Source organism: Carcharhinus amblyrhynchos, chromosome 17 (genome assembly GCF_965287045.1).
Source record: "Carcharhinus amblyrhynchos chromosome 17, sCarAmb.v2.hapA, whole genome shotgun sequence".
Lineage (NCBI taxonomy): Eukaryota > Metazoa > Chordata > Chondrichthyes > Carcharhiniformes > Carcharhinidae > Carcharhinus > Carcharhinus amblyrhynchos.
Window position 1 is genome coordinate 52,934,851 of NC_137340.1, and position 24,407 is coordinate 52,959,257.

A 24,407-nucleotide genomic window follows, 5' to 3' on the forward strand; every position below is an offset into this window, starting at 1 on the left:
GAAATAGTCTCTGCACATCCACTCTATCAATCCCCCTCATCATCTTATAAACCTCTATTAAGTCGCCTCTCATCCTCCTCCGCTCCAAAGAGAAAAGCCCCAGCTCACTCAACCTTCCCTCATAAGACCTACTCTCCAAACCAGGAGCATCCTGGTAAATCTCCTCTGCACTCTCTCCAATGCTTCCACATCCTTCTTATAGTGAGGTGACCAGAACTGAACACAGTATTCCAAATGTGGTCTCACCAATGTCCGGTATAGTTGCAGCATGACCCCATGACTTTTAAACTCAAACCCCCTGCTAATAAATGCAAACCAGTTGGAGTAGCTGAGTTGGATGGCACTGATACATTTCCAGAGAAGTTCGATAAACACATGGGAGAAAGGATTGGAGATTTATTCTGACAGGGTGTGATAAAGAGTGTTGAGAGGAGGATAGCGTGGAGCATAAACAGCAGGCTTGGCCAGCCAGGGGGAGGCGATGGCCTAGTGGTATTATTGCTAGACTATTAATCCAGAAACTCAACTAATGTTCTAGGGACATGGGTTCGAATCCTGCCACGGCAGATGGTGGAACTGGAATTCAATAAAAAATATCTGGAATTAAGAATCTACTGATGACCATGAAACCACTGTCAGAAAAACCCATCTGGTTCATTAATGTCCTGTTGGGGAAGGAAATCTGCCGTCTTTAGCTGGTCTGGCCTACATGTGACTCCAGAGCCACAGCAATGTGGTTGACCCTCAACTGTCCTTTGAAATGATCCAGCAAGCTGCCTTCAGGGGCAACTGTCCGGTCAGAGACACCCGTGTCCCACAAAAAGGCTGAATGTCCTTGTTCTGAAGGCATAGACTCAGACCATAGGTCGTCCTGGTAAGGTGGTGCTGCTAATTCTGAGGCTGATGGTGATGTGACTGTGTTTCCTGTTTAGAATGATTCCTATGTGGATCGACCGGACCCTGACATCCCTGTGTGCCTGGAGCAGACTGTCCTGGTATGGATTCCTCTGGGCTTTCTGTGGATCTGTGCACCATGGCAGCTCGCTGCCTTATTCAGAGCAAGACAAAGAGGAAGCAGATGTTCCAAACTCTACCTGGTGAAGCAGGTACCCTGTCCCTTCATTCTCAAACCCTGTTACATTGAAGCTGCTTTAAAACTGTCGCTTGTTAGTTCTTGCTGTGACCAGTGAATTTTGTACATTATCATTTGACACTAACAGTACTCAAAATATGATTTTGTTTTGTGAATCTTTGTGCTCCCACACGTACCTAACATGTAAAGCAAATTATAAACAGAAATTTCTGCAGGTATTCAGCAGGTTTTGCAGCACCTGGGGAGAGAGAAACAGAGTTATTGGCTGGAGTTTTAGTGTCCCGCGCACCACGGGAATCGGAGCGAGCAAGGGGTGGACAATGGGAAGGTGCATTGACATCAGGCGGAATTTTATGGTTTCAGGAAGGGCAAGGCTGTAAACAGCCACCTAACGTTCCAGATCAATGACCTCTCATCAGAACAGTAAAAGATTAGACAGTTTATGCACAAATCCAGAGACAGGGAAAGAGGCGAAAGAGCAAAAGAAAAAATGTCCTTTAAACTGAAAGAATTCCGTCGACACCGTCCCCGTCAAACACTCCCAGGACAGGTACAGCATGGGGTTAGATACAGAGTAAAGCTCCCTCTACACTGTCCCCCATCAAACACTCCCAGGACAGGTACAGCATGGGGTTAGATACAGAGTAAAGCTCCCTCTACACTGTCCCCCATCAAACACTCCCAGGACAGGTACAGCACGGGGTTAGATACAGAGTAAAGCTCCCTCTACACTGTCCCCCCATCAAACACTCCCAGGACAGGTACAGCACGGGGTTAGATACAGAGTAAAGCTCCCTCTACACTGTCCCCATCAAACACTCTCAGGACAGGTACAGCATGGGGTTAGATACAGAATAAAGCTCCCTCTACACTGTCCCCATCAAACACTCCCAGGACAGGTACAGCATGGGGTTAGATACAGAGTAAAGCTCCCTCTACACTGTCCCCCCATCAAACACTCCCAGGACAGGTACAGCACGGGGTTAGATACAGAGTAAAGCTCCCTCTACACTGTCCCCATCAAACACTCCCAGGACAGGTACAGCACGGGGTTAGATACAGAATAAAGCTCTCTCTAGAGAATGGTCAAATGAACACCAGAAGCTTAGGAAAATGTCCTCGGAACCAGATGTGGTCAGGATGACTCAGTGCCTTCACAGTGGGGCAAGCAGTGAGGAGAGGGCTGAAGTGGGGAGGGTAGGGGAGGGGGGATTTCCTGTAGATTTCAGAATTGAAGCTCTGCAGCACTCAGTACCTTGGAACAGTGCGTTCTGAATGATGAATGTTTAACAATGGCATTGTTTTTCTCTCCAATAGGCCCTTACCTTCCTGCTGTTCCTGACCTCTGTGACTGGCTTGATCATCACATTGCTGGAAGATTCTGGGAACTTTCGGGACCCTACACTCAACAGGCTGAATCCGCTGGTTCTCTATGTGAACCCTTCCATTTACGCAGCATCTTGGGTAAGAAGCAAGGGCATTTCACCTTGTGTGAAACAAATCATCGAAGAGAAAGCCCTCCTCACAATGTTCGCCGAGAGTGTGGGATTAGCTTTGTTATACAGCTTTAATTTAAACACCTTCCAAGCATTCCAGTTTAATGAGACAAACAAGGACAGTAATTCAACAATGCCCTTATTTAACACTCCCAGTACCAACTCAAACATAAACAGTTGCAACTTATTAACTCTTAACTGAATTTTAACTTTAACTATTTAACTGAAAGAAGATACTACTGAGTTTAGGAAGACCTTCATCAAGAAATAGTCTCAATGTAGAATCTACCATCTTATGCTCTGAAGTATCCTTCAGAGTACACTTCATCTTGCGATGGTTGTTTATCGCTGGCAAGCAAAGATGTGGTTAAAAAGACATGTCACATGTCTTTTTAACCACTATTCTCCACTCGCTTCTGGAAGATTCCCTGTCATCCAGTCAATGAACTGATCAGAAACCAAGCATATGGCTGAAGCAACCAGTGAAATTAATTTTGAATGATGCCGTTATGCTTAGTTCAAACTGTATACTCCTTCATTTAGCAGCCAAATAAATCAGATCGCAATGTTTGGGTTAATGTAAACAACTTCCTTTATTTGGCCAACACAGAAAGCTTCAGATCACAGCTACCAGACCAGGGTCTCTTTACCACATGCAACTGGTTTTAATCTATAAATTGATCAAAAATCCCAGCATGCTTAGCTCTCAGGCAGAATAGCCATTTTAAAGCCGCTATTGCTGCTATTCTTGTTAAATTATTGTTGCAGTCGTTCTTTCTCCGTTCACAACTTCAAATAGCAAAACCTCCTCACCACGATTCCACAGCATTACACTGGGAGTTTGAGGCTGGATTAGAAGATCAAGTGCCTGGCATAGAGCTTGAACCCATAGCTATCAGCTGCAGACTGTACAGAGGGAGCCTACCACTCAGTTACCCAGTGCTCTGGGCTTCAGGTTGGCCAGGCCTGCCTGGAACTTGTCCTGTTACAATGAACACACGTGTCCAAAGAGCTTGGACAGAGTCAAAAGTGATTAATCAAAATAGTTCTGGGGACTTGCGTTAATGTAGCCAAAGTGAAGAATTTGGGATTATCCGCTATACAGTAGGGGTGAGGGGAGGTGATGGCCGAGTGGTATTATCACTGGACTATTAATCCAGAAACTCAGCTAATGTTTTGGGGGACCTGGGTTTGAATTCCGCCACGACAGATGGTGTAATTTGAAATCAATAAAAAAAATCTGGAATTAAGAATCTACTGATGACCGTGAAACCATTGTTGATTGTCAGGATAAACCAGGATCTGGTTCACTAATGCCCTTTAAGGAAGGAAATCTGTCGTCCTTACCCGGTCTGGCCTACATGTGACTCCAAAATAATGTGGCTGATTCTCAACTGCCTTCCACGATAACTAGGGATGGGCAATAAATGCTGGTCAACAGGCGACACCCATATCCCACTAATGAATAAAAAAAAGAAAGGAGATTTAATTGAGATATTCAAAATTCTGGAGGATTTTGATTGGGTAAATAGTTCACTGGCAAGAGTGTTGATAACCTGAAGAAATGGATTTTAGAAAATTGGCAAAATAATCATGAGGAGATGAGGAGAAGTATTTCGATGTGGTGAGTTATTCTGGACTGAATTGTGCTGCAGATTCAATGATACCTTCCAAAGGGAATTGGAAAAATACTCGGAATAAGGAATAATTGGAAGCTGTGGGGAAGGGCAGGGTTGTGGTGGGCTGGAGTGCGTGGAACTAGTTAAACGGCTTATTTCAGAGCCACAGTTGGGTCAAATGGTCTCCTGCTGCCTTGTGTCATTCTGTGGAATGTGCTGTTCTCTCTGAGTTGCCCAGGTAAAGGGACAGTGCGGGTTGTTAGTATCGGCAGCACCGGTATGTTCTATTCACTGCCTACTCTCTCTGTCTTCTAGATGTTGTTGTTGCTGATTCACGAAAGCAGAAGACGGGCCGATGACAAGAACTCCGGCTTCCTCTTCATATTCTGGCTCTTGTCCGTCTTTTGTGGTGTTTTTATGCTGCAGACTCTAATCAGACTGGCTATTAAAGAGGTGGGAACTGCTGGTTTTATGGTTACAGTGGCAGGGGAGGTGGGGGTGTGGGGTGGGGACGGTGGGGGGAGGGTGTGCGGTGGGGATTGTGTGGTGGGGAGTGCTGTGGTGGGGAGTTGGGGCTAGTGAGACTGGGGGATGAATTTCAATGTTCGATGGTGGTGTGGTGCAGAACAGGGGTGATGGTGGATTGACAACCTGTCCTGGACACAGATACCCTTCCCAAACCTCCTGTTCACTGAAGTCAGTGGCCATTTAATGAGCAGTTGATCAGTTATCATCCATTTTCCATTCTTGTCCAATCAAAGTTGACTTGTTATTCACCATGTACAAGGAAGATTCGAAAGTTTAAATTTATTTATTCGTGTCACAAGTAGGCTTACATTAACACTGCAATGAAGTTACTGTGAAAATCCCCTAGTTGCCATACTCTGGTGCCTGTTCAGGTGCACAGAGGGAGAATTTAGCATGGCCAATGCACCTAACCAGCACATCTTTCAGACTGTGGGAGGAAACTGCAGCATCTAGACGAAACCCATGCAGATATGGGGAGAATGTGTAAACGCCACACAGACAGTGACCCAAGCTGGGAATCGAATCTGGGTCCCTAGCGCTGTGAGGCAGCAGTTTGCCACCGTGCCAACTCTGCATTATCCCTCCCAGGCTGCTGGAATATTTGACAATTTTCCCTGAGTTAGATCATCTTAGAACAATGGTTCCCAATTGGGTCACACCAACAGAGGAGAAGTTTGTAAACTTTCCCTCCTCCAAGACTGTGCCTGCCCTCACCAGCTCTGAGGCCCGAGGGGTGACTTAATTTGCCGTTGTCCTCCTTGTCTCTCTGCCTGTCTCTGGGCCATAAGCTTCCACTTGCGGTCATTTCACTGAGCATTGAAATCTAGCCCTGTCTATGATCCAGACAGCGATGCCACCACAGCTGAGCTGTGGCCTGCCAGAACCCAAACCCTGGCACCCTTGCACTATAGAACATCCTGGCTCCAACAGCAGAATGCTCATCCTACAGGTCAAAGCCCAGGAGATGAAGTCATGGATTGGTGAGCACATCAAATAATAACATTTTTACAGAAAATATGGAAATACAGATTTTCATTTTTATGTGATGTGAATATGTTGATCTATGATATGCAATTTTTAACAAACATATACCGAGTGACAGGGTAGATGTAGGAAGGATGTTCCCCGATGGTGGGAGTCCGGAACCAGGGGTCACAGTCTGAGGATCCAGGGTAGACCATTTAGGACAGAGATGAGGAGACATTTCTTCAAGTACAGAGTGGTGAGCCTGTGGAATTCATTACCACAGGAAATAGTTGATGCCAAAACATTGAATGTATTCAAGAGGCGGCTGGATATAGCACTTGAAGTGAACGGGATCAAAGGTTATGGGGAGGAAGCAGGATTAGGCTATTGAGTTGGATGATCAGCCATGATCGCAATGAATGGTGGAGCAGGCTCGAAGGGCTGAATGGCCTCCTCCTGCTCCTGTATTTCTGTGTTTCTATGTTGTTTTATTGCTGTATTGCTTTTGTTGGCATCTGGGATCATGTTAATTGTTGGATGTTAAAATGAGATGATAGAAAAGTTTGGGAAACACTGGATTAGAAACAATCGGGGTGTTAAAACTGCCTTTGAGCTACTTGGTCATGGAAGGGAAAGAGAGACCTGCATTTCTATAGCGCCTTCCATGATCTCAGAATGTCCCCCTGGTGCTTTGCTAGCAATGAAATACTTCTTGAAATAAGGTTATTGTTGTAGCACGACTGAATGAATGGGCTGCCAGAGCTCGGACACAATGGATAATCTCTCAGACAAGGCATTGGGAAGTGTCGCGTGTGGTGGGAGCTGCACCTGGCAGCGGGAGTCAGGACATGAAAAGGACGGGAGATATGAAGGGGCCAGTTTGGAACCATCCTGCAGAATAACATCCTGATACGCTGTGGTGGAAAGCTAGGTGCCGATCATAAACCTGAACCCCGACTGTCAATGTATCTTCCTGCATCTGCCTCGTTAAGCCTTGCAAGAGTTTTGTAAGCTTCAATGAGATCACTGCCTCATTCGTCTAAACTGGAGAGAATACAGGCCCCATCTCCTCAATCGCTCCTTATAAGGCAATCTATTTATATCAATACATTTCTATATTGTCACTGAAATCTTGCTGCCATTCACTCCGGAAGGAAGAAAATAAATCTAGTGCTCTGGGTGCCATTATCCCATGGGAGATCTTGCCCCAGAGATCAGGGAGATTGGGAATCAGTTTGTTCAATCACATGATGATCTTCGGCAGAAACTCAGAACCCTAAATTCAACGTCTGTCTTCGAATCAAGAGATAATTGTAATGTTGTTGTGTCCTTTCTCTGCTGATGTTAATGCTTGGTAATGATGTTAATTGGTTGATTATATTTTCTCCACTCTCTCATTCCTCCGCAGGGAGATATTTCAGATTTACCGCGTTTCGCTTTGTTTTGCATCTCCTATGGCCTTCAGTGGATCGCCTTCATTATCTCCTGTATTTCTGATGTATCTCCAGAAGATAAAGCTGCAGCAAAGAAGGTCAGTTTTTGCTATTTTCTTCTGAGTAAACATCATTTCCCAAGGGTGTGCTGGAACAACTTTCTATCACCTGGGCAGAGTAAATCTCCCACTACACTGTCCCCATCAAACACTCCCAGGACAGGTACAGCACGGGGTTAGATACAGAGTAAATCTCCCACTACACTGTCCCCATCAAACACTCCCAGGACAGGTACAGCACGGGGTTAGATACAGAGTAAAGCTCCCTCTACACTGTCCCCCCATCAAACACTCCCAGGACAGGTACAGCACGGGGTTAGATACAGAATAGAGCTCCCTCTACACTGTCCCCCATCAAACACTCCCAGGACAGGTACAGGATGGGGTTAGATACAGAATAAATCTCCCTCTACGCTGTCCCCATCAAAGACTCCCAGGACAAGTACAGCACTTTGTTAAATACACGGAAATACCAGAGCACCCAGAGGAAACCCTGCAGACACAGTGAGAATGTATCTCCCCACAGACAGTGACCTGGGTCCCTGGCACCGAGAGGCAGCGGTGCTAATCACTGTGCCACCATGCCACCTTGTGGCTCCTGGCACTTACTGGAGACTGTCTTCAATCTCGTGATATTTAGTTTAGCAAGAATTTCCAGGGCGATTCTCTGGGTTGATGGGGTACTGATCCACACCAAACACATTGAATCCCAGCTCCCAGCTGAATTCACTCAGCCACATAGCTGGGATTGAGTGGGAATATAGATAAGTTGGAATTCCAACTTCTGACTCCCTGCCATTGAATTCTGCAGGAATGTGTGTATTCAGGTGAAGGCCATGTGGGAAATGGATTGTGTTTGTCCTTTGTCAGTTTATTGGGTTACCGTGTGGCAGGAAAAAACTGTAAATTCAAACACTGTTTAAATACAAACTGTCTCTTCTCTTTTTTAAGAATCCACAATTATCTGCATCATTCCTCAGTCAGATCACATTCCACTGGTTTAACGGGTAAGGAAAACTCTCCAAACTTTAGCTTCTGGGAATGTTTTTGAATGTAAGACTCTGTTAGTAAAATCACTGTTCACTGTATTTTGCTTTTTGGAATTTTGTTATTAAAAGGGTTTTATTTTTATCCTGTGGCCAAGGCTGGAAACACAGTGTTTATGGAACTAACACAAGGTTCAGATTAGTCACTTATCTGAGTATGTAAGCACTGGCCTCACTGAAGGCCTTGTTTGCAAATAATCATTTCCATTACTTCACAGAGTTGTTGTAACTTAATCTGTCCATTTCAACATCTGTAGGTTTTAACTGCTTTTAACTATAGCTTCACTATATTTATTGGTTTATTTGAAGTGAGCATCCTTAAGCTTGCAGAACAAAATGAATTACGTATTTGGCCATAGCTGAAATTAAACTTAATTTCCAGAGGAGTAGTGAGAATAATCAATGAACTCCTTCAAAAGGGAGCAGACCTCAATGGGCTGAAGGGATGTTTCTGTCCTGTAAGTTCTATTTTTTTATTGCTAAGGCTGTTGAGTCAATTGGTGAGTCATCAAAAATTAGGTCCTAGCAGGATAGATCCAGAAAGAAAGAGCTTGCATTTCTATAGCACCTTTCACAACCAATTAGGACATCCCTAATTGCTTCACAGCTAATGAAGTACTGTTGAAGTGTAGTCACCGATGTACTGTACAAAACATGCACAACAAGATCCCATAAACATAGAACCTTACAGTGCAGAAATAGGCCCTTTGGCCCATCGTGTCTGCACCGACCACAATCCCACCCAGGCCCTATCCCCATATCCCTGCACATTTACCTGCTAATCCCTCTAACCTACACATCCCAGGACACTAAGGGGCAATTTTAGCACGGCCAATCAACCTAACCTGCAAATCTTTGGACTGTGGGAGGAAACCGGAGCACCCGGAGGAAACCCACGCAGACACGAGGAGAATGTGCAAACTCCACACAGACAGTGACCCGAGCCGGGAATCGAACCCAGGTCCCTGGAGCTGTGAAGCAGCAGTGCTAACCACTGTGCCACCGTGGTGTTAATGACTGGTTAATCCTGCTTTCTTACTGATGTTGATTGAAGGCTGAAAGTTGGCCGGGACACCAGGGATAACGCTATGGCTGATGGTTCCTTCTTTACTATTAATAATTATTAAGTAACAAAACTTACAGCAATAAGTTGACGCAGTGGCGTAGTGGTCTTGCCACAGGACTAGTAATCCAGAGACCCAGGGTAATGCTCTGGGGACCTGGGTTCGAATCCCTCGAGGGGCTAGATGGCCTACTCCTGCTCCTATTTCTTATGTTCTTATGAAATAAAATATCTGGAATTAAGAATCTACTGATGATTATGAAACCGTTGTACACTGTCGGAAAAACCCGTTTGGTTCACTAATGTCCTTTAGGAAAGGAAATCTGGCATCCTTACCTGGTCTGGCCTACATGTGACTCCAGACCCACATCAATATGGTTGACTCTTAACAGCCTTTTGAAATGGCTGAGTGAGACACTCAGTTGAAGTGTAATTAGGGATGGGCAACAAATACTGACCCAGCCAGCGACACCCACATCCTATGAAAGAATAAAGAAATGAAAAGTTTTGGAAGCAGACGAGTAGAGAACTCCGAAGTTTCTCAGTAAGATTGTTGAAGGAGTGCATTGTGGGATTGCAAAGCTGAGATGTTATGATGCCACTACTGGTGAGAGGGTGCAATTACAGTGTGACAAGTTTATTATAGGAGATTCCCATTGTAAATGTATACATAGGATTTTATTATTGGGAATAAACTGATAGAAGAGTGGAACAAAAGCGTGCCAATAGGAAGTAAGGTTTAGCAGACAGGGACTGTGGCAGACATAAGGGGGGTGGGGGGAGCGATCCTCCCACCCCACTGCATGGTAGACAGGGGTGAAATGGGCACCAGAGATTCTAGCGGGGGCCAAATTGCAGGATTTGCGCTGGGCCTCAGCGCATCTCCCAGCCTACGATTTTTGGCATCGACTGATCCAGGTTGTAAATCAGCATAACGGATATTTGCATGCGTTTACATACTTTACCATCTAATTAGAGGGCTCGCGACCGGAATCTCTGTCCCTGCTGGTGTCTCCCAGCCTCTCTGGCGTGATGTCACGCTGGCGGGGTTTACAACTGCTGTATAAAAGTCAGGACCTGGCGTCGCATCCAAGGTTCTGTATCCGGTGGGGGGGGTGGGGGGGAGGGGAGTGCTCAAGGGTCTCAATCAACAAAGGGGAATGAATGCATGCAGGCAGGGGGTGTGCATGGCAGCACAGCGCTATTTGTGTGCAAGGTAGCAGTGAGGCCAGTGCTACATGTGTGGGGAAGGCCAGCGATGCCCGGGTCACTGGGGGATGGGGAAGGCAGTAATGTTAATATGTTGGCATTCTGCACAGGATGATGATAAAGGGATACAGAAAACCCCTGGAGACAAAGCACCTTTGGGAGTTGAATGAGGTCGACAAGTCGCAAACCATCCTTGCCGACTTTGAGCGGTACATGCTGCCAGGCCTGAAGGAGGCACAGAGGAAGATGGAAAAAAAACGGAAAAAGGAAATTCCAAAAGACAATGAACAAACGAACGGCTTCAGCAGGAGTGTGAGTCAAGACATCTTGGTCATGGTAGGTGACCTTCCAGACCTCACTATCCGGACTGGGTCACATTACTTTCTGCAACTGGGTTTCCATCTCCCTGTAGAAGGTACAGGTTCTTCTCAAGGCTCCTTCCCCTTTGTCAAACGTTGGATACAATATCACTTCCACTTTCATTGCTGATCAGGGAATGATACACAGGAAGGCCCCGATCTTTCCTGGAATGATTTGTCACAAGTCGGCTTTGTCAGGAGAGTGAGCTGGAGGTGTCACGCTTCTTGCTGGTGTCTGACTTCAGAACCATTGTCGTCCTGCTAGGATCACCTGCTTCTTCCCTCATTCCAGGCTTTGCAAATTCAGACACCGAGCAAAACTGATGACCCCCTCATTGAGTTCAACTCTTCGGTTGGGTTCAGGTACCAGGATGTGCCGCTGGTCTGCATTACCAGTTACTATGAGGGTGGTAGCCAGCTGGGGACACTGTGGGACGCCAATGGGGCCTCACCAACCAACCAGCTGGCAATGGATACCAGTCCTGTCACAGAATTCCCCATACATCCCATATTACCCATTGCAATACTAAAGCACATGGACCGGACACTCTTTGGTTCCATTCTGGTTGAGTTAATTGCTTTTAGCAAGAGCACCAATTTGTGGCTAATTTGTCGTTGACCTCTATGGGATTAGGAGGGGGCCTTTTGGGTATTACCAAGTGTCGGATCAAGCTCAGGATGGGGTGCAATGCCTTATCTTGTCAGCTTGGATTTTGTTTGTCTCTCATGTGGGAACCAAGAATGGGATTCAATTGGGTTTTGAATTTGGTTTCTGAATTTTCCCAGTCCACTCTGAGCATTGGCTTTGCAACTTTTAAGGATGGAGTAAAAACTAAAAGAAAAGGCAGGAAAATCAGAGAGGAAACTCTCTCCTCTGTTCAGCGGCTCATAGTAGTTTACAGTACAGAATGAGGCCATTCGATCCATCAGTTCAATGCTGGATCTTTGAAAGATATGTTCGATTAACCCCACTCTTCCAGAATCCTGCAGATTCTTCATTTTCAATCTTTTATTCCATTTCCTGTTGAAAGTTATGATTAAATCCATTTCCTCCATTAGACAGTGCATTCCATCTCATAACAACTCGCTGCTAAAAAAACACCTCCTTTCTGTCAATTATCTGAAATCTGTGTCCTCTGGTTAGCAAACCTCCTTTAACAGCTTCTCCTGATTCTCCCTCATGAAAGCCCTGTATAATTGTGAAGTTAAATCTCACTTTCTCAGCCTGGAGGAGAGTAATCCTAGTTTAGTGTGCGAGGTAGACAGTGTACATAAAAATCAAACTTGTTAGTGATCTCTTCAGTCATCAGTTATCATCACTGGGAGAATATATAAACACAGCACAGTGGCTCAGTGATTAGCACTGCTGCCTCACAGGGCCAAGGACTCAATTCAATTCCAGCCTCGGGTCACTGTCAGTGCAGAGTCTGCACATTCTCCCCGTGTCTGCGTGGGTTTCCTCCAGGTGCTTCCTCCCACAGTCTGAAAGACATGCTGGTTAGGTGCGTTAGCTGTGCTAAATTCTTCCTCAGTGTACCCAAACAGGCGCTGGAATGTGGCAACTAGGGGATTTTCACAGTAACTTCATTGCAGTGTTAATGTAAGCCTTACTTGTGACACCAACAAATAAACTTTTAACTGTAACAGCCTCTCTCTAAGCTCTCCTCACCAGTCTTATCAGCGTGTTCTATTTACTCTTTCGTAGGATGTGGTGTTGGTGCCTCAACCAGGATTTATTGCATATCCCGGATTACCCATGACAAGGTGGTGGTGAGCTGCCTTCCTCAGGGAATCCCTACAGTGCAGAAAGAGACCTTTGGGTCCATTGAGCCTGCACTGACAACAAAGCCCCATCCCACCCGTAACCCATGTAGTTACCCCACTGTTCTCCCTGACGGTAAGGGGGAATTTAGCAGGCCAACACACCTAACCCACACATCTTTGGAGTGTGGGAGGAAACTGGAGCACCTGGAGGAAACCCACGCAGACTTGGGGGGAACATGCAGACTCCACGCAGACAGTGACCCAAGGCTGCAATTAAACCCTGGCGCTGTGAGGCAGCAGTGCTAACCACTGTGCCACCGCGCCATCCTCTTCTCGAATAGCTGCAATCTGTATGGTGTAGGTACACCCACTGTGCTGTTAGGGAGGGAGTTCCAGGATTTTGATCCAGCGACAGTGAAGGAATGGCGATATATTTCCAAATCAGGATATGGCTTGGAGGGGAACCTCCAGGTATTCTCTTTTGGAATGTCATTGATAATAAAGGCCAGGCCCTTCCAGAGGCTGCTGGTGAAATATTCCTGATCCAAATGTAAAAGTTGCTGATGTGATTCTCTGCCAGACTGCAGCCTGTACCTCCGGCATTATTCCGCTAACCCGAGTTTCCTGCCCCATGGAGAGTTCCAGACGCACGGATCCCTCTTCACTGTCCAGACTTTGATTGTGTTGTTTTTCCCTCACATCATTTAGGAAGAAAAGAACCAGAAAGACAAAAGGAAGAAGCCCAAGAAGAAGGAACCGGCAGCAAAGGCAGCCACAGGGTGGCTGGTTCTGTCAATGTTAAAAACCTATCGATACATCCTCATCAAGGGGGTCATTTTTAAACTCTTACACGATGCCCTGGTGTTTGTGAATCCACAGCTGTTGAAGTGAGTGGCGATACACGGTATTTACAGCATGGAAACAGGCCATTCAGCCCCGATGGCCCGTGCTGGTGTTTATGCTCCGCATCTGCCTCCTCCCACCCTGATGCATCTTATCCTATCAATATATCCTTCTGTTCCTTTCTCCCTCATGTACTTATCCATCTTTCTCTTAATTATATGTATTATGTGTAGGCAGCACGGTGGCATAGCAGTTGGCACTGCTGCCTCATAGTGCCAGGGACATGGATTTGATTCCCAGATTGGGTCACTGTTTGTGTGGAGTCTGCACGTTCTCTCCATGTCTGCGTGGGTTTCATCCGGGTGCTCTGGTTTCCTCCCACAGTCTGAAAGACGTGCTGGTTAGGGTGCATTGGCCATGCTAAATTCTCCCTCAGTGTACCCAAACAGCCACCAGACCGTGGCAACTAGGGGATTTTCACAGTAACTTCATTGCAGTGTTAATGTAAGCCTAATAAATAAATAAACTTTAAGAAGGGGGAGGGTGATCCCTCTCTGAGAACTAACACCTAACCATGCAAAGAGGAGTACCTCACCCTATAATCTGTTAAAGTGAGGGTGAAGTAGTACGATATGTTCTTCAGCAGCTTTTAGTGGTTAAGTCAAAATAACTCCCTAACACTCTCTCAAAAATCAACAAGCAACAATTTATTTATCTAACTAACAGTGAACAAGCTAGCTAAACTATTAACAAACCAAATAAACCATGATTCTAATGGAATGCTGTTCCAACAAATACAGTCCCCACTCATTAACAAAAAATAGAATTTTAATCGCTCTCTAAATTACAACCAGGTTTTGTGTCTTCTAGAGTACTCTAAGATTTCTCTGTTGATTCTTCTGTCTGGACCTCTTCCTCTTTTCTTCTTTGCTATCTTTGATACCTTCGCTATTGAGAAGGTGCTTTTTCTTAAGATGTAAGTGAAGTTAAGAGCTAAACTCAGAGTTGCTACTCTGGTAGATGGCAGTTGCTTTCTGCTTTTATCCTACTGCCCCCTTATTTTTTACCTTTGATGACACATCAATATCCTTTACAATAGGATTGGTCCTCGGTTGCCAAAGCTATCAGTTTCAAATTCAGTAGGCTCTCGGTATCTAAGTGCCAAATTCAAATTGATTGGCTGAATTCAAACAAAAATCAGAAAGCTTGAAAGCCTGTTATCAAAGCAACCCCGCTGCTTAGCTTCTGATGCAATGTTTGAGTCTGGGCTCCTTATGTACTGGCAATTTTTTTTAACTTTTTAAGCGCAGAAAAAAAATACCCTTTCAAAGGGACCATGCAATGCTTTCACTTCTGAGCATTCTCAACTTCACAACATGTACGTTATTCACCTCAGCCACTCCCTGTGGTAGCAAGTTCCATACTCTCACTACTCTCTAAGAAATGTAGTTTCTTCCGAATTCAAGCAAAATACTGCAGCTGCTGGAATCTGAAACAAAAACAGAAAATGCTGGAAATTCTCAGCAGGGATTTTCCACAATTTTCGGTTTTTGTTTCTCCTGAACCTGCTGCTCCAGTTATTTGTGACGACTCAATAGCTCAGTTTTGATTTCCCTGACAGGTGTCTCTGTGTCCACCCTGTCAAAAGCCTCCACAATTCTAAAGACAAGAATGTTAGCCATTATCTTGCGAGGGCTGAAACATAAGAGAGAAATTTAAAAAACACATTTACATGGCACCTTTCATGGCCACTGGTTATCTCAAAAGGGGGAGGCAATGGCCTAGTGGTATTATCACCAGACTGTTAATCCAGAAACTCAGCTAATGTTCTGGGATCCGGGTTCGAATCCCGCCAAGGCAGAAGGTGGAATTTGAATTCAATAAAAAATATCTGGAATTAAGAATCTACTGATGACCATGAAACCATTGTCAATTGTTCGAAAACCCATCTGGTTCACTAATGTCCTTTAGGGAAGGAAATCTGCCATCCTTGCCTGGTCTGGCCTACACGTGACTCCAGAGCCACAGCAATGTGGTTAACTCTCAAGTGCCCTCAGGTAACTAGGGATGGGCAATAAATACTGGCCAACCAGCGACGCCTGTGTCCCAGGAGTGAATAAAAGAAGTAAAAAAGCCTTACAGCCAATGAAGTCTTTTTTAAAGTGTCATCACTGTTGAAATGTAGGCAACACAGCAGCCAATTTGCACACAGCAAGATCCCACAAACTGAAATGTGTTAATGACCAGATATTTTGTTTTTGTGATGTCGATTGAGGGATAAGTATTGGTCAGGACACTGACAACGTGTTGTGCATAACTCACTTTAGAAATATTAACATGGGATCTTTGACATCCACCTGAGCAGGCAGATGGGGCCTTGGTTTAGCATCTTGTCTGAAAGACAGCATCTCTGACAGTGCAGCACTCCTTCAGTACCACATTGCAGTGCTGAGCGGGAGTGAGATTTGAACACAGAATCTTCTGGAAGTGAATTCTTGCTGTTTTCTCCAAATGTCCTTGTCTGGCCCATATGTTTATTACCTTGAGATTTGACTACACCTTATGCACTATCCCAGGCAAATTTCCATTTACCCCCCTTCCTTTAACTGGTCTGGGAGCCACTGTAAATCGGTGAGCTCGGAGGGTGATAGGTCATGGAACCATGTGGCCTCTTGGGCAGCACAGTGGCACAGTGGTTAGCACTGCTGCCTCACAATCTTAGGGACCCAGGTTTGATTCTGGCCTCGGGTCACTATCTGTGTAGAGTTTGCGCATTCTCCCTGTGTCTGCAAGGGTTTCCTCCAGGTGCTCTGGTTTCCTCCCACAGTCCAAAGATGTGTGGGTTAGTTTGATTGGCCATGCTAAATTGCCCCTTAGTGTTTGGAGGATTAATAGGGTAAATACGTAGGGTTACAGGGATGGAGCCTGGGTGGGATTGTTATCTGTGCTGGCTCGATGGACCAAATGGCCTCTTCTCCACTGTATTCTATCCAAGTACTTTCTTATCTGTGTCTGATCTGGCACCAAGCCTCCTGCATTTGTCACCCTCTGTACTCACTGACCAATATCAGCTCCTACAGGTTTAAACTCCCATCCTTGTTTTTAGATCCCCCAGTGGCCTCCTGATCTCTGTAATCTCCTCAAGCCCCACGACCCTTTGGGGCCTCCGCACTGCTCCAATTCCAGCCTCTTGCACATTATCCGCCGTCAGTCATCTGATCGTTGGAGGTTGTTTCCTCATCTACCTGGGTCCTATGCTTTGGAATTCCCTCCCCAAATCTCTCCACCTCCCCCATCCCTCCAAGACACTCCTTTGACCACCTCTTTGACTCAACTTCTGGGCGCCTATCCTAATATCTCCTAATGTGGTTTAGTGTCAATTCTGTTTGCTAAGACTCTTGTGATATGCTCTGGATATTACATAAAGGGTGCTATATAAATGCACATTGTTGTGTTGGCCTGATGAAGCATTATCCAGCTTTTCAGTTTCAGGTGCTGTCTTTAATCTGTTCTTACCCTGCATTATCTGTTCCCTTTTTAACAGACTGATGATCTCCTTCACTGCGGACCTGTCTATTTACCAGTGGAAGGGATATCTGTATGCTGTGCTGCTGTTTATCACTGCCCTGCTACAATCCCTGATTCTGCAGCAATATTTCCAGTATTGCTTTCTGCTGGGAATGCGAGTGCGGACTGCTATCACAGCAGCCGTCTATAAGAAGGTGCAGTACCAGAGAATGCCTCTAACACAGGGAATGATAGAGACTGCACAATACAACTTTAAACTCAAGATTGAACATAAGAACATAAGAACATAAGAAATAGGAGCAGGAGTAGGCCATCTAGCCCTTCGAGCCTGCCCCGCCATTCAATAAGATCATGGCTGATCTGTCGTGGCTCAGTTCCACATTCCCGCCCTCTCCCCATAACCCTTAATCCCCTCTCTTATCAAGAACCCATCAACCCGCTTCTTAAATATATTTAGCGAGGCAGCCTCCACCACTTCAACGGGCAGAGAATTCCAGAGATTCACCACCCTTTGAGTGAAGAAGTTCCTCCTCAACTCCGTTCTAAACCGCCTCCCCTTTATCTTGAGGCTGTGCCCCCTAGTCCTACTGTCTTTTCTGAGCGGGAAGAGTCTCTCCACCTCTATCCTATCCATCCCATTCATCATCTTATACGTCTCAATGAGATCTCCCCTCATTCTTCTAAACTCTAACGAGTACAAGCCTAGTTTATTCAGCCTCTCCTCATAGCTCAATCCCCTCAACTCCGGTATCAGCCTAGTAAACCTCCTCTGCACTCCCTCCAAGGCCAAAATATCCTTGCGCAGGTGCGGCGCCCAAAACTGCACACAGTACTCCAGCTGAAAGAGGCCTGGAGGAGTGCAGAGATCTTGGAGGGTTATAGGGGCTGGATGAGATCACAGAGATAGGGTGGCACTGTGGCACAGTGGTTGGCACTGCTGCTTCACAGCGCCAGGGACCTGGGTTTGATTCCCAGCTTAGGTCACTGTCTGTGTGGAGTTTGCGTGTTCTCTCTGTGTCTGCATGGGTTTCCTCCGGGTGCTCTGGTTTCCTCCCACAGTCTGAAAGATGTGCTGGTTAGGATACATTGGACGTGCTAAATTCTCCCTCAGTGTACCCGAACAGACTCCGGGGTATGGCAGCTGGTGAAATTTCACAGTAACTTCATTGCAGTGTTAATATAAGTTTTACTTGTGACACTAATAAATAAACTTAAACTTTAATTTTAATTCATATTGTACTGCCCTGAACTCCTCTCTGCTCAGGAAGATGTACAGATTGGCTTGAAAGGATTCCACCAAATTCTACCCCTCCCCCTTTACCCGCTGACACAGCCCTCTGAATCGCACCGTGGGTGAGCGCTTCGTGTGGGTGTCAGAGTATCTCAGTACTCCAACCTGTTATCTATCTGCCCACTCCAGTGAGGCTGAGATCCAGGGTTCAAATAAAGCAACCAGATTATCAGAGCAAACATCGGCAGTAATTTGGCCGCACTGTGGGGTGTGGGGGTTAGTGGGGGCGGGGCATGGGTGAACCAACGTAATATCAGTCCGATCCTAACGCTCTTCCACCGGCTGCACTTACTGAGTTCAAACTGAGGCTGTATTAAGTTCTTTTTTTCCATCTCTGGCAGGCGCTGACTGTATCTAACGCAGCCCGCAAGGAATCGACAGTGGGGGAGATTGTGAATTTGATGGCCGTGGATGCTCAGAGGTTTAACGATGTCACAAACTTCATCCATTTGCTGTGGTCGGCTCCTTTGCAGATTTTGGTGGGGATTGCTTTCCTGTGGCAGGAGTTGGGGCCCTCGGTCCTGGCTGGGATGGCAGTCATGATCTTACTCATCCCCCTCAATGGAGTGATTGCGAGCAAAGCCAGGGGCTTCCAGGTATCCTGATGACCCTCTCAGAGCGGTCTTTGTCCACGTTAGTACAGGAGGTCAAACGCCTCAGGTCAACAATTTATTGGAATGGATGAGGATGAGGATGTGGAAAGACTTGAGAAGTTGGGATTGTTTTCATTTGAGTGGAGAGGTTTCAAAGGGAAATTTCACTTCTACGGTACAAAGGATGAGGTGTTGCCCATTGTCTGAAATTTACTCCTTGGACCTCTTTACCTTCTGCTTCTCTCCCCTCCCCTAAAACCTGCCTCTTTGATCGGACCTTGATTTGATTTATTATTGCCACATGTATTTATATGCAGTGAAAAGTATTGTTTCTTGTGCGCTATACAGACAAAGCATACCGTTCATAGAGAAGGGAAGGATAGAGTGTAGTGTTACATTCATAGCTAGGTTATAGAAAAAGATCAACTTAATATGAGGTAGGTCCAATCAAAAGTCTGACAGCAGCAGGGAAGAAGCTGTTCTTGAGTTGGTTGGTATGTGTCCTCAGACTTTTGTATCTTTTTCCCGACAGAAGGAGGTGGAAGGGAGAATGTCCGGGGTGCGTGAGGTCCTTGATTATGCTGGCTGCTTTACTGAGACAACGAGAAGTGTAGACAGAGTCAGTGGGTGGGAGGCTGGTTTGCGTGATGGATTGGGCTTCATTCATGACCCTTTATAGTTTCTTGCGGTCCTGGGCAGAGCAGGAGCCATACCAAGCTGTGATACACCCAGAAAGAATGCTTTCTATGGTGCATCTGTAAAAATTGGCGAGAGTCGTAGCTGAGATGCCAAACTTCCGTAGTCTACTGAGAAAGTAGAGGCGTTGGTGATGCTTTCTTAACTATAGTGTCAGCATGGAGGGACTAGGGCTTTGTTCTCCTGTCCCAATATCTTTTACAATCTGTGACAGATTTTGTTTAACCCTTCCATGAAGCACCTTGCAACATATTACTCCATTAAAGGTGCTATATAAATACATGTTGTTGTTGGAATGAGGCTGGAGGAATTGTTCTAGAGATGTGTGGGTTAGATTGATTGGCCCTCAATTAACCCTAGTGTCAGGGGGACCGGGAGGGTAAATATGTGGGGTTGCAGAGATAGGACCTGGGTGGGATTGTTGTCGGTGTGGGCTTGATGGGCCAAATGGCCTCCTTCTGCACTGTGGGGATTCTTTGATAAGCTGGGGGAGGTTTTGAAACAATTACTCACTGCAAAAGCATATTAACTTGACTTTTCATTTCAACAGATGGAAAACATGAAATACAAGGACCATAGGATGAAATTAATGAATGAAATTCTGAATGGAATAAAGGTAAGCTCTGATTGGAACATGAGAATGAATGGGTTAGTATTGGAGTTGGTAGATGGGTGAATGAGAGCAAGAGGGTCTGGGGCATTAATTGCTAAGGAACCCAGATTCCCTGGTGTTGAGGAGTCCAGAACAAGGGGGTCATAGTTTGAGGATAAGGAATTAACCTTTTTGAACTGAGGTGAGGAGTAATTTCTTCACCCAGAGGGTGGTGAATGTGTGGAATTCACTCCCACAGAAAGGAGTTGAGGCCAAAACATTGTCTGATTTCAAGAAGAAATTAGATATAGCTCTTAGGGCTAAAGGGATCGAGGGATATGGGGGGGGGAAGGAGGGATCAGGATATTGAATTTGATGATCAGCCATGATCAAAATGAATGGCAGAGCAGGCTCGAAGGGCAGAATGGCCTACTCCTGCTTCTAGTTTCTATGATTTCATGTTTCTATGTATGTGCCTCACTGCGATGCTCAGTGTTAACACTGAACATACACAACATTTAATCCACATGATTATTTCCTTGTCTGCATCAATCTTTTAATTTTGGAAGTGTGAAGGAGTTAAGCTTGTCTTTAACTAACGGCTTTTGAGTTGATTTAACTGAGTTATAGAGAGAAAGATATTGCATCTCTACGGCACCTTTCACAACCTCAGGGAATCTTGTCATGAACCCTGGCTGATGTTATCTACAAGGGTGTCCCAACTTGGAGTCATTGGTTTGTGGTGATGTGTAGTTTTGTCTACAGGAGTGGTGTAGGAAGCCACGAGTGATATCCAGTGAGAACAACCAGCCCAGTTGCTGTATAACGGTTAGCTAAGATTGGTTTGTAATGTGGAGTGACTCAACAGAGTGGGTTCAATTCCTGTGCTGGGGGAGGTTATTCATGGCCACTTCCTAACCTTGCCCCTCACCTGAAATGCGGTGACCCTCAGGTTAAATCACCCACCCACTCAAAGGAGAAAACAGCCTATGGTCATAGAATCATAGAATACTACAGTGCAGAAGGAGGACATTTGGCCCATCGAGTCTGCACCAACCACAACCCCACCCAGCCCCTATCCCTGTAACCCCATGCATTTATCCTAGCTAGTCCCCCTGACATTAAGGGGCAATTTGGAATGGCCAGTCCACCTAACTCACACAACTTTGGACTGTGGGAGGGAACCAGAGTACCCGGAGAAACCCACACAGACATGGGGAGAATGTGAAAACTCCACACAGACGCTGATCCAAGCTAGGAATTGAAGCTGGGTGCTGGCACTGTGAGGTAGCAGTGCTAACCAATGTACCACTGTGCCACCCATCTGAGACTATAGCGATTTTGTCCTGACCTAGCACTTATTAAAAACTATTTGCTACAACAAAGAAAAGACACATATGCAAGGACCAGAATGACGTAAGTCAGTTCTTACAAAATTACTAACACACCCACTCAATTTACTTGGAAATGACCATTTTGATCCAAAGTACATTTACAAGGTCAGAACTGTTTCAGGACTTCCTTCTTCCCATACAACATCCAATCCAACAGATGTATAAGACCAGTTTATAGTTATCACACTGTATATGATTGATGCTATTCTAGGGAGCGTCTCTTCTTGCTTCAGTGAGGATATGAGTTTTAATTGCCTCCACAAAGGTTTTCTGCACTCTTGCTTCTGGTTTGCTAGCTAGAACCGACGTACAGGCTGCTTCCACAAAGACATTGCCAATTATATCATTGTTTCCCTTTGAATATACTCTCAGTATATTTGGCTGTCTGTGCCCTCGGTTCATACTATTCTTCCCTGAATGGTGGAAAAGTCCAGCCAAAGTGTTTCCTATTAGTAGGACAATGTATTTCTTTTGGTTTGTCTACAACAGCTAATCTGGTTATTGGGTTTCACATCCTGTGAAAATACTTCTGAAATGCTGGGAGTTTTGGACCTGCTGACACATTCATACCAATCTCAAAGGACAGTATTCTGGAGAGTAGTCAATGTTATAGTACTGTGTAGTGGAATTACACCCAGCAAGTTTCACAGAAAGAAATCTGATAAACAAATTAGATCAGATCATTTTTTGCTGAGAAACGTTGACTGAGGGATAAATATTGACCAGGATACTGAGGGAGAATCCCCCCAGTCTTCTTCCAAATACTGATCCTGGGATTCTCATTAGCAATGCAGCACTCCCTCAGTACAGCACTGGGATTGTCAGCCTAGTTCCTGTGCCCAAGACGAGTGGGATTTGAACCGAAGATCCATTGGCTCAGACATGGGAGTTCTACTCACTGGGCAATTGCTGACATTTAGTCATTTAGGAAAATGTGAATATCAGGGGTTATCACGGTGGTACAGTGTTTAGCGCTGCTGCCTCACAAGGCCAGGAACCCAGGTTCAATTCCTGCTTAGGTCACTGTCTGTGTGGAGTTTGCATGTTCTGTGTGGGTTTCCTCCCACAGTCCAAAGATGTGTGGGTTAGGTTGATTGGCCAGGATAAATTGTCCCTTAGTGTCAGAGCGTTAGTAGGGCAAATAAATAGAGTTATGGTGGAACTGGGGTCAATGCAAACTTGATGGGTCAAATGGTCTCCTTTTGAAGTGTAGGGAATCTATGGGCTGGGCTCTGTGGCTGTGGGGGAAGTGGGGGTGGAGGAGGTTTGGGGGGGTTTGTTGATCCATTGCCAGTGTTTACAATCGTTACCCCCCTGAAACTGACCTTAATATCTGGACATAGGGAGTTCATCATGGAATTCTCGAGGTTTGTCACTCCATCACATGCTGTCCTTCCTCCCAGATCCAGCAATCACTGGGAACTCTGACTTCCCAATCCCACATCACAGTTTGAAACCCAATAAGTCATAAGGGGTGGGATTTTCTGACCTCAAAACCGGAAAATCTCACCCGAGGTCAATGGATGGCGTGGTCCGCCCCTCCCCGCCCGCTACAATTCCTGTGGAAGGTGGGAGGGACAAACTCCCCTCATTCAATGGAGGGTAACTGGATTTTAATGGTAACATGCTTTTTAACATTTGATGAACTGAATTGAAGATGTATTTTTATTGTCCCGGAGTGTTGGTAAATGATTAATTAGCAGGTTTTAAAAACTAATTTTTAAACAAAATTTTGAATAAAGGTTTCTTCAGAATATTCTACCTTCTAATTTCACCCTGTACATTTGTTCCATCTGGGACTTTCTGGCTGTTCACGTCATAGTCGTAGAGTCGTAGAGGTTTACAGCATGGAAACAGGCCCTTTGGTCCAACTTGTCCAATCTGCCCTTTTTTTTAAACTCCTAAACTAATCCCAATTGCCCACATTTTGTCCATATCTCTCTATACTCATCTTACCCATGTAACTGTCTAAAAGCTTTTTAAAAACCAAAATTGTACCTGCCTCTACTACTACCTCTGGCACCTCGTTCCAGACACTCAGCACTCTCTGTGTGAAAACATTACCCCTCTCAACACTTTTGTATCTCTCCCCTCTCACCTTAAATCTCTGCCCTCTAGTTTTAGACTCCCCTACCTTTGGGAATAGATATTGACTATCTACCTTATCTATGTTCCTCATTATTTTAAAGACCTCTATAAGATCACCCCTCAGCCTCCTACGTTCCAGAGAAAAAGATCCCAGTCTATCCAGCCTCTCCTTATAACTCAAACCATCAAGTCCCTGTAACATCCCAGTAAATCTTTTCTGCACTCTGTGGGATCATCTGGTACCACCGATAGCACATCCTCACCAAGGGTTTCCCGGTGACGTGGAGTGGAGTCAGTGGGAAATCCCATTGACAGCAGCAGGGCCAGAAGATCCCGGCCATCCACCAATGGCTCACCACCTGATGCTGCAGTAGGGAAGCCAGAGAATACCTGCAACAAGTTTTGGTTTGCTTTTGATGTAAACGAATTTTACAAAATCACCGCAGTTCCATGCTGGTCATGCCCTGTGGAGAGCATGGTGATCAGCAGCAGATCATTGTACAGTGATAGAAGGGAAAGCCACCTCAGAGAAATCTCAGCGAAACCTATCTCAAGCTCAGAGGCCAGCACCCTTGCCTCATTGCAAATCAGGGGATGTTATCCACAAAGGGATGACAATATACTGGAATATAACCGATGGTAAATATACCGGAATATAACCGATGGTAAATATACCGGAATATAACCGATGGTAAATATACCGGAATATAACAGATGGTAAATATACTGGGATATAACCGATGGTAA

At 45.4% G+C, this 24,407-nt stretch overlaps 1 protein-coding gene across 1 annotated transcript in view; it reads left to right on the forward strand.

The window, feature by feature from the left end:
• abcc2 (ATP binding cassette subfamily C member 2) overlaps positions 1–24,407 on the forward strand; it is a 92,539-nt gene that overhangs the window by 13,172 nt on the left and 54,960 nt on the right. The window contains exons 2-11 of the mRNA XM_080205964.1: positions 933–1,106; positions 2,411–2,557; positions 4,524–4,661; positions 7,111–7,233; positions 8,146–8,201; positions 10,623–10,848; positions 13,344–13,522; positions 17,023–17,200; positions 18,639–18,893; positions 20,137–20,202. Coding sequence (XP_080062090.1) covers positions 933–1,106; positions 2,411–2,557; positions 4,524–4,661; positions 7,111–7,233; positions 8,146–8,201; positions 10,623–10,848; positions 13,344–13,522; positions 17,023–17,200; positions 18,639–18,893; positions 20,137–20,202 — 1,542 coding nt within the window. The remainder of the gene's footprint in view (positions 1–932; positions 1,107–2,410; positions 2,558–4,523; positions 4,662–7,110; positions 7,234–8,145; positions 8,202–10,622; positions 10,849–13,343; positions 13,523–17,022; positions 17,201–18,638; positions 18,894–20,136; positions 20,203–24,407) is intronic.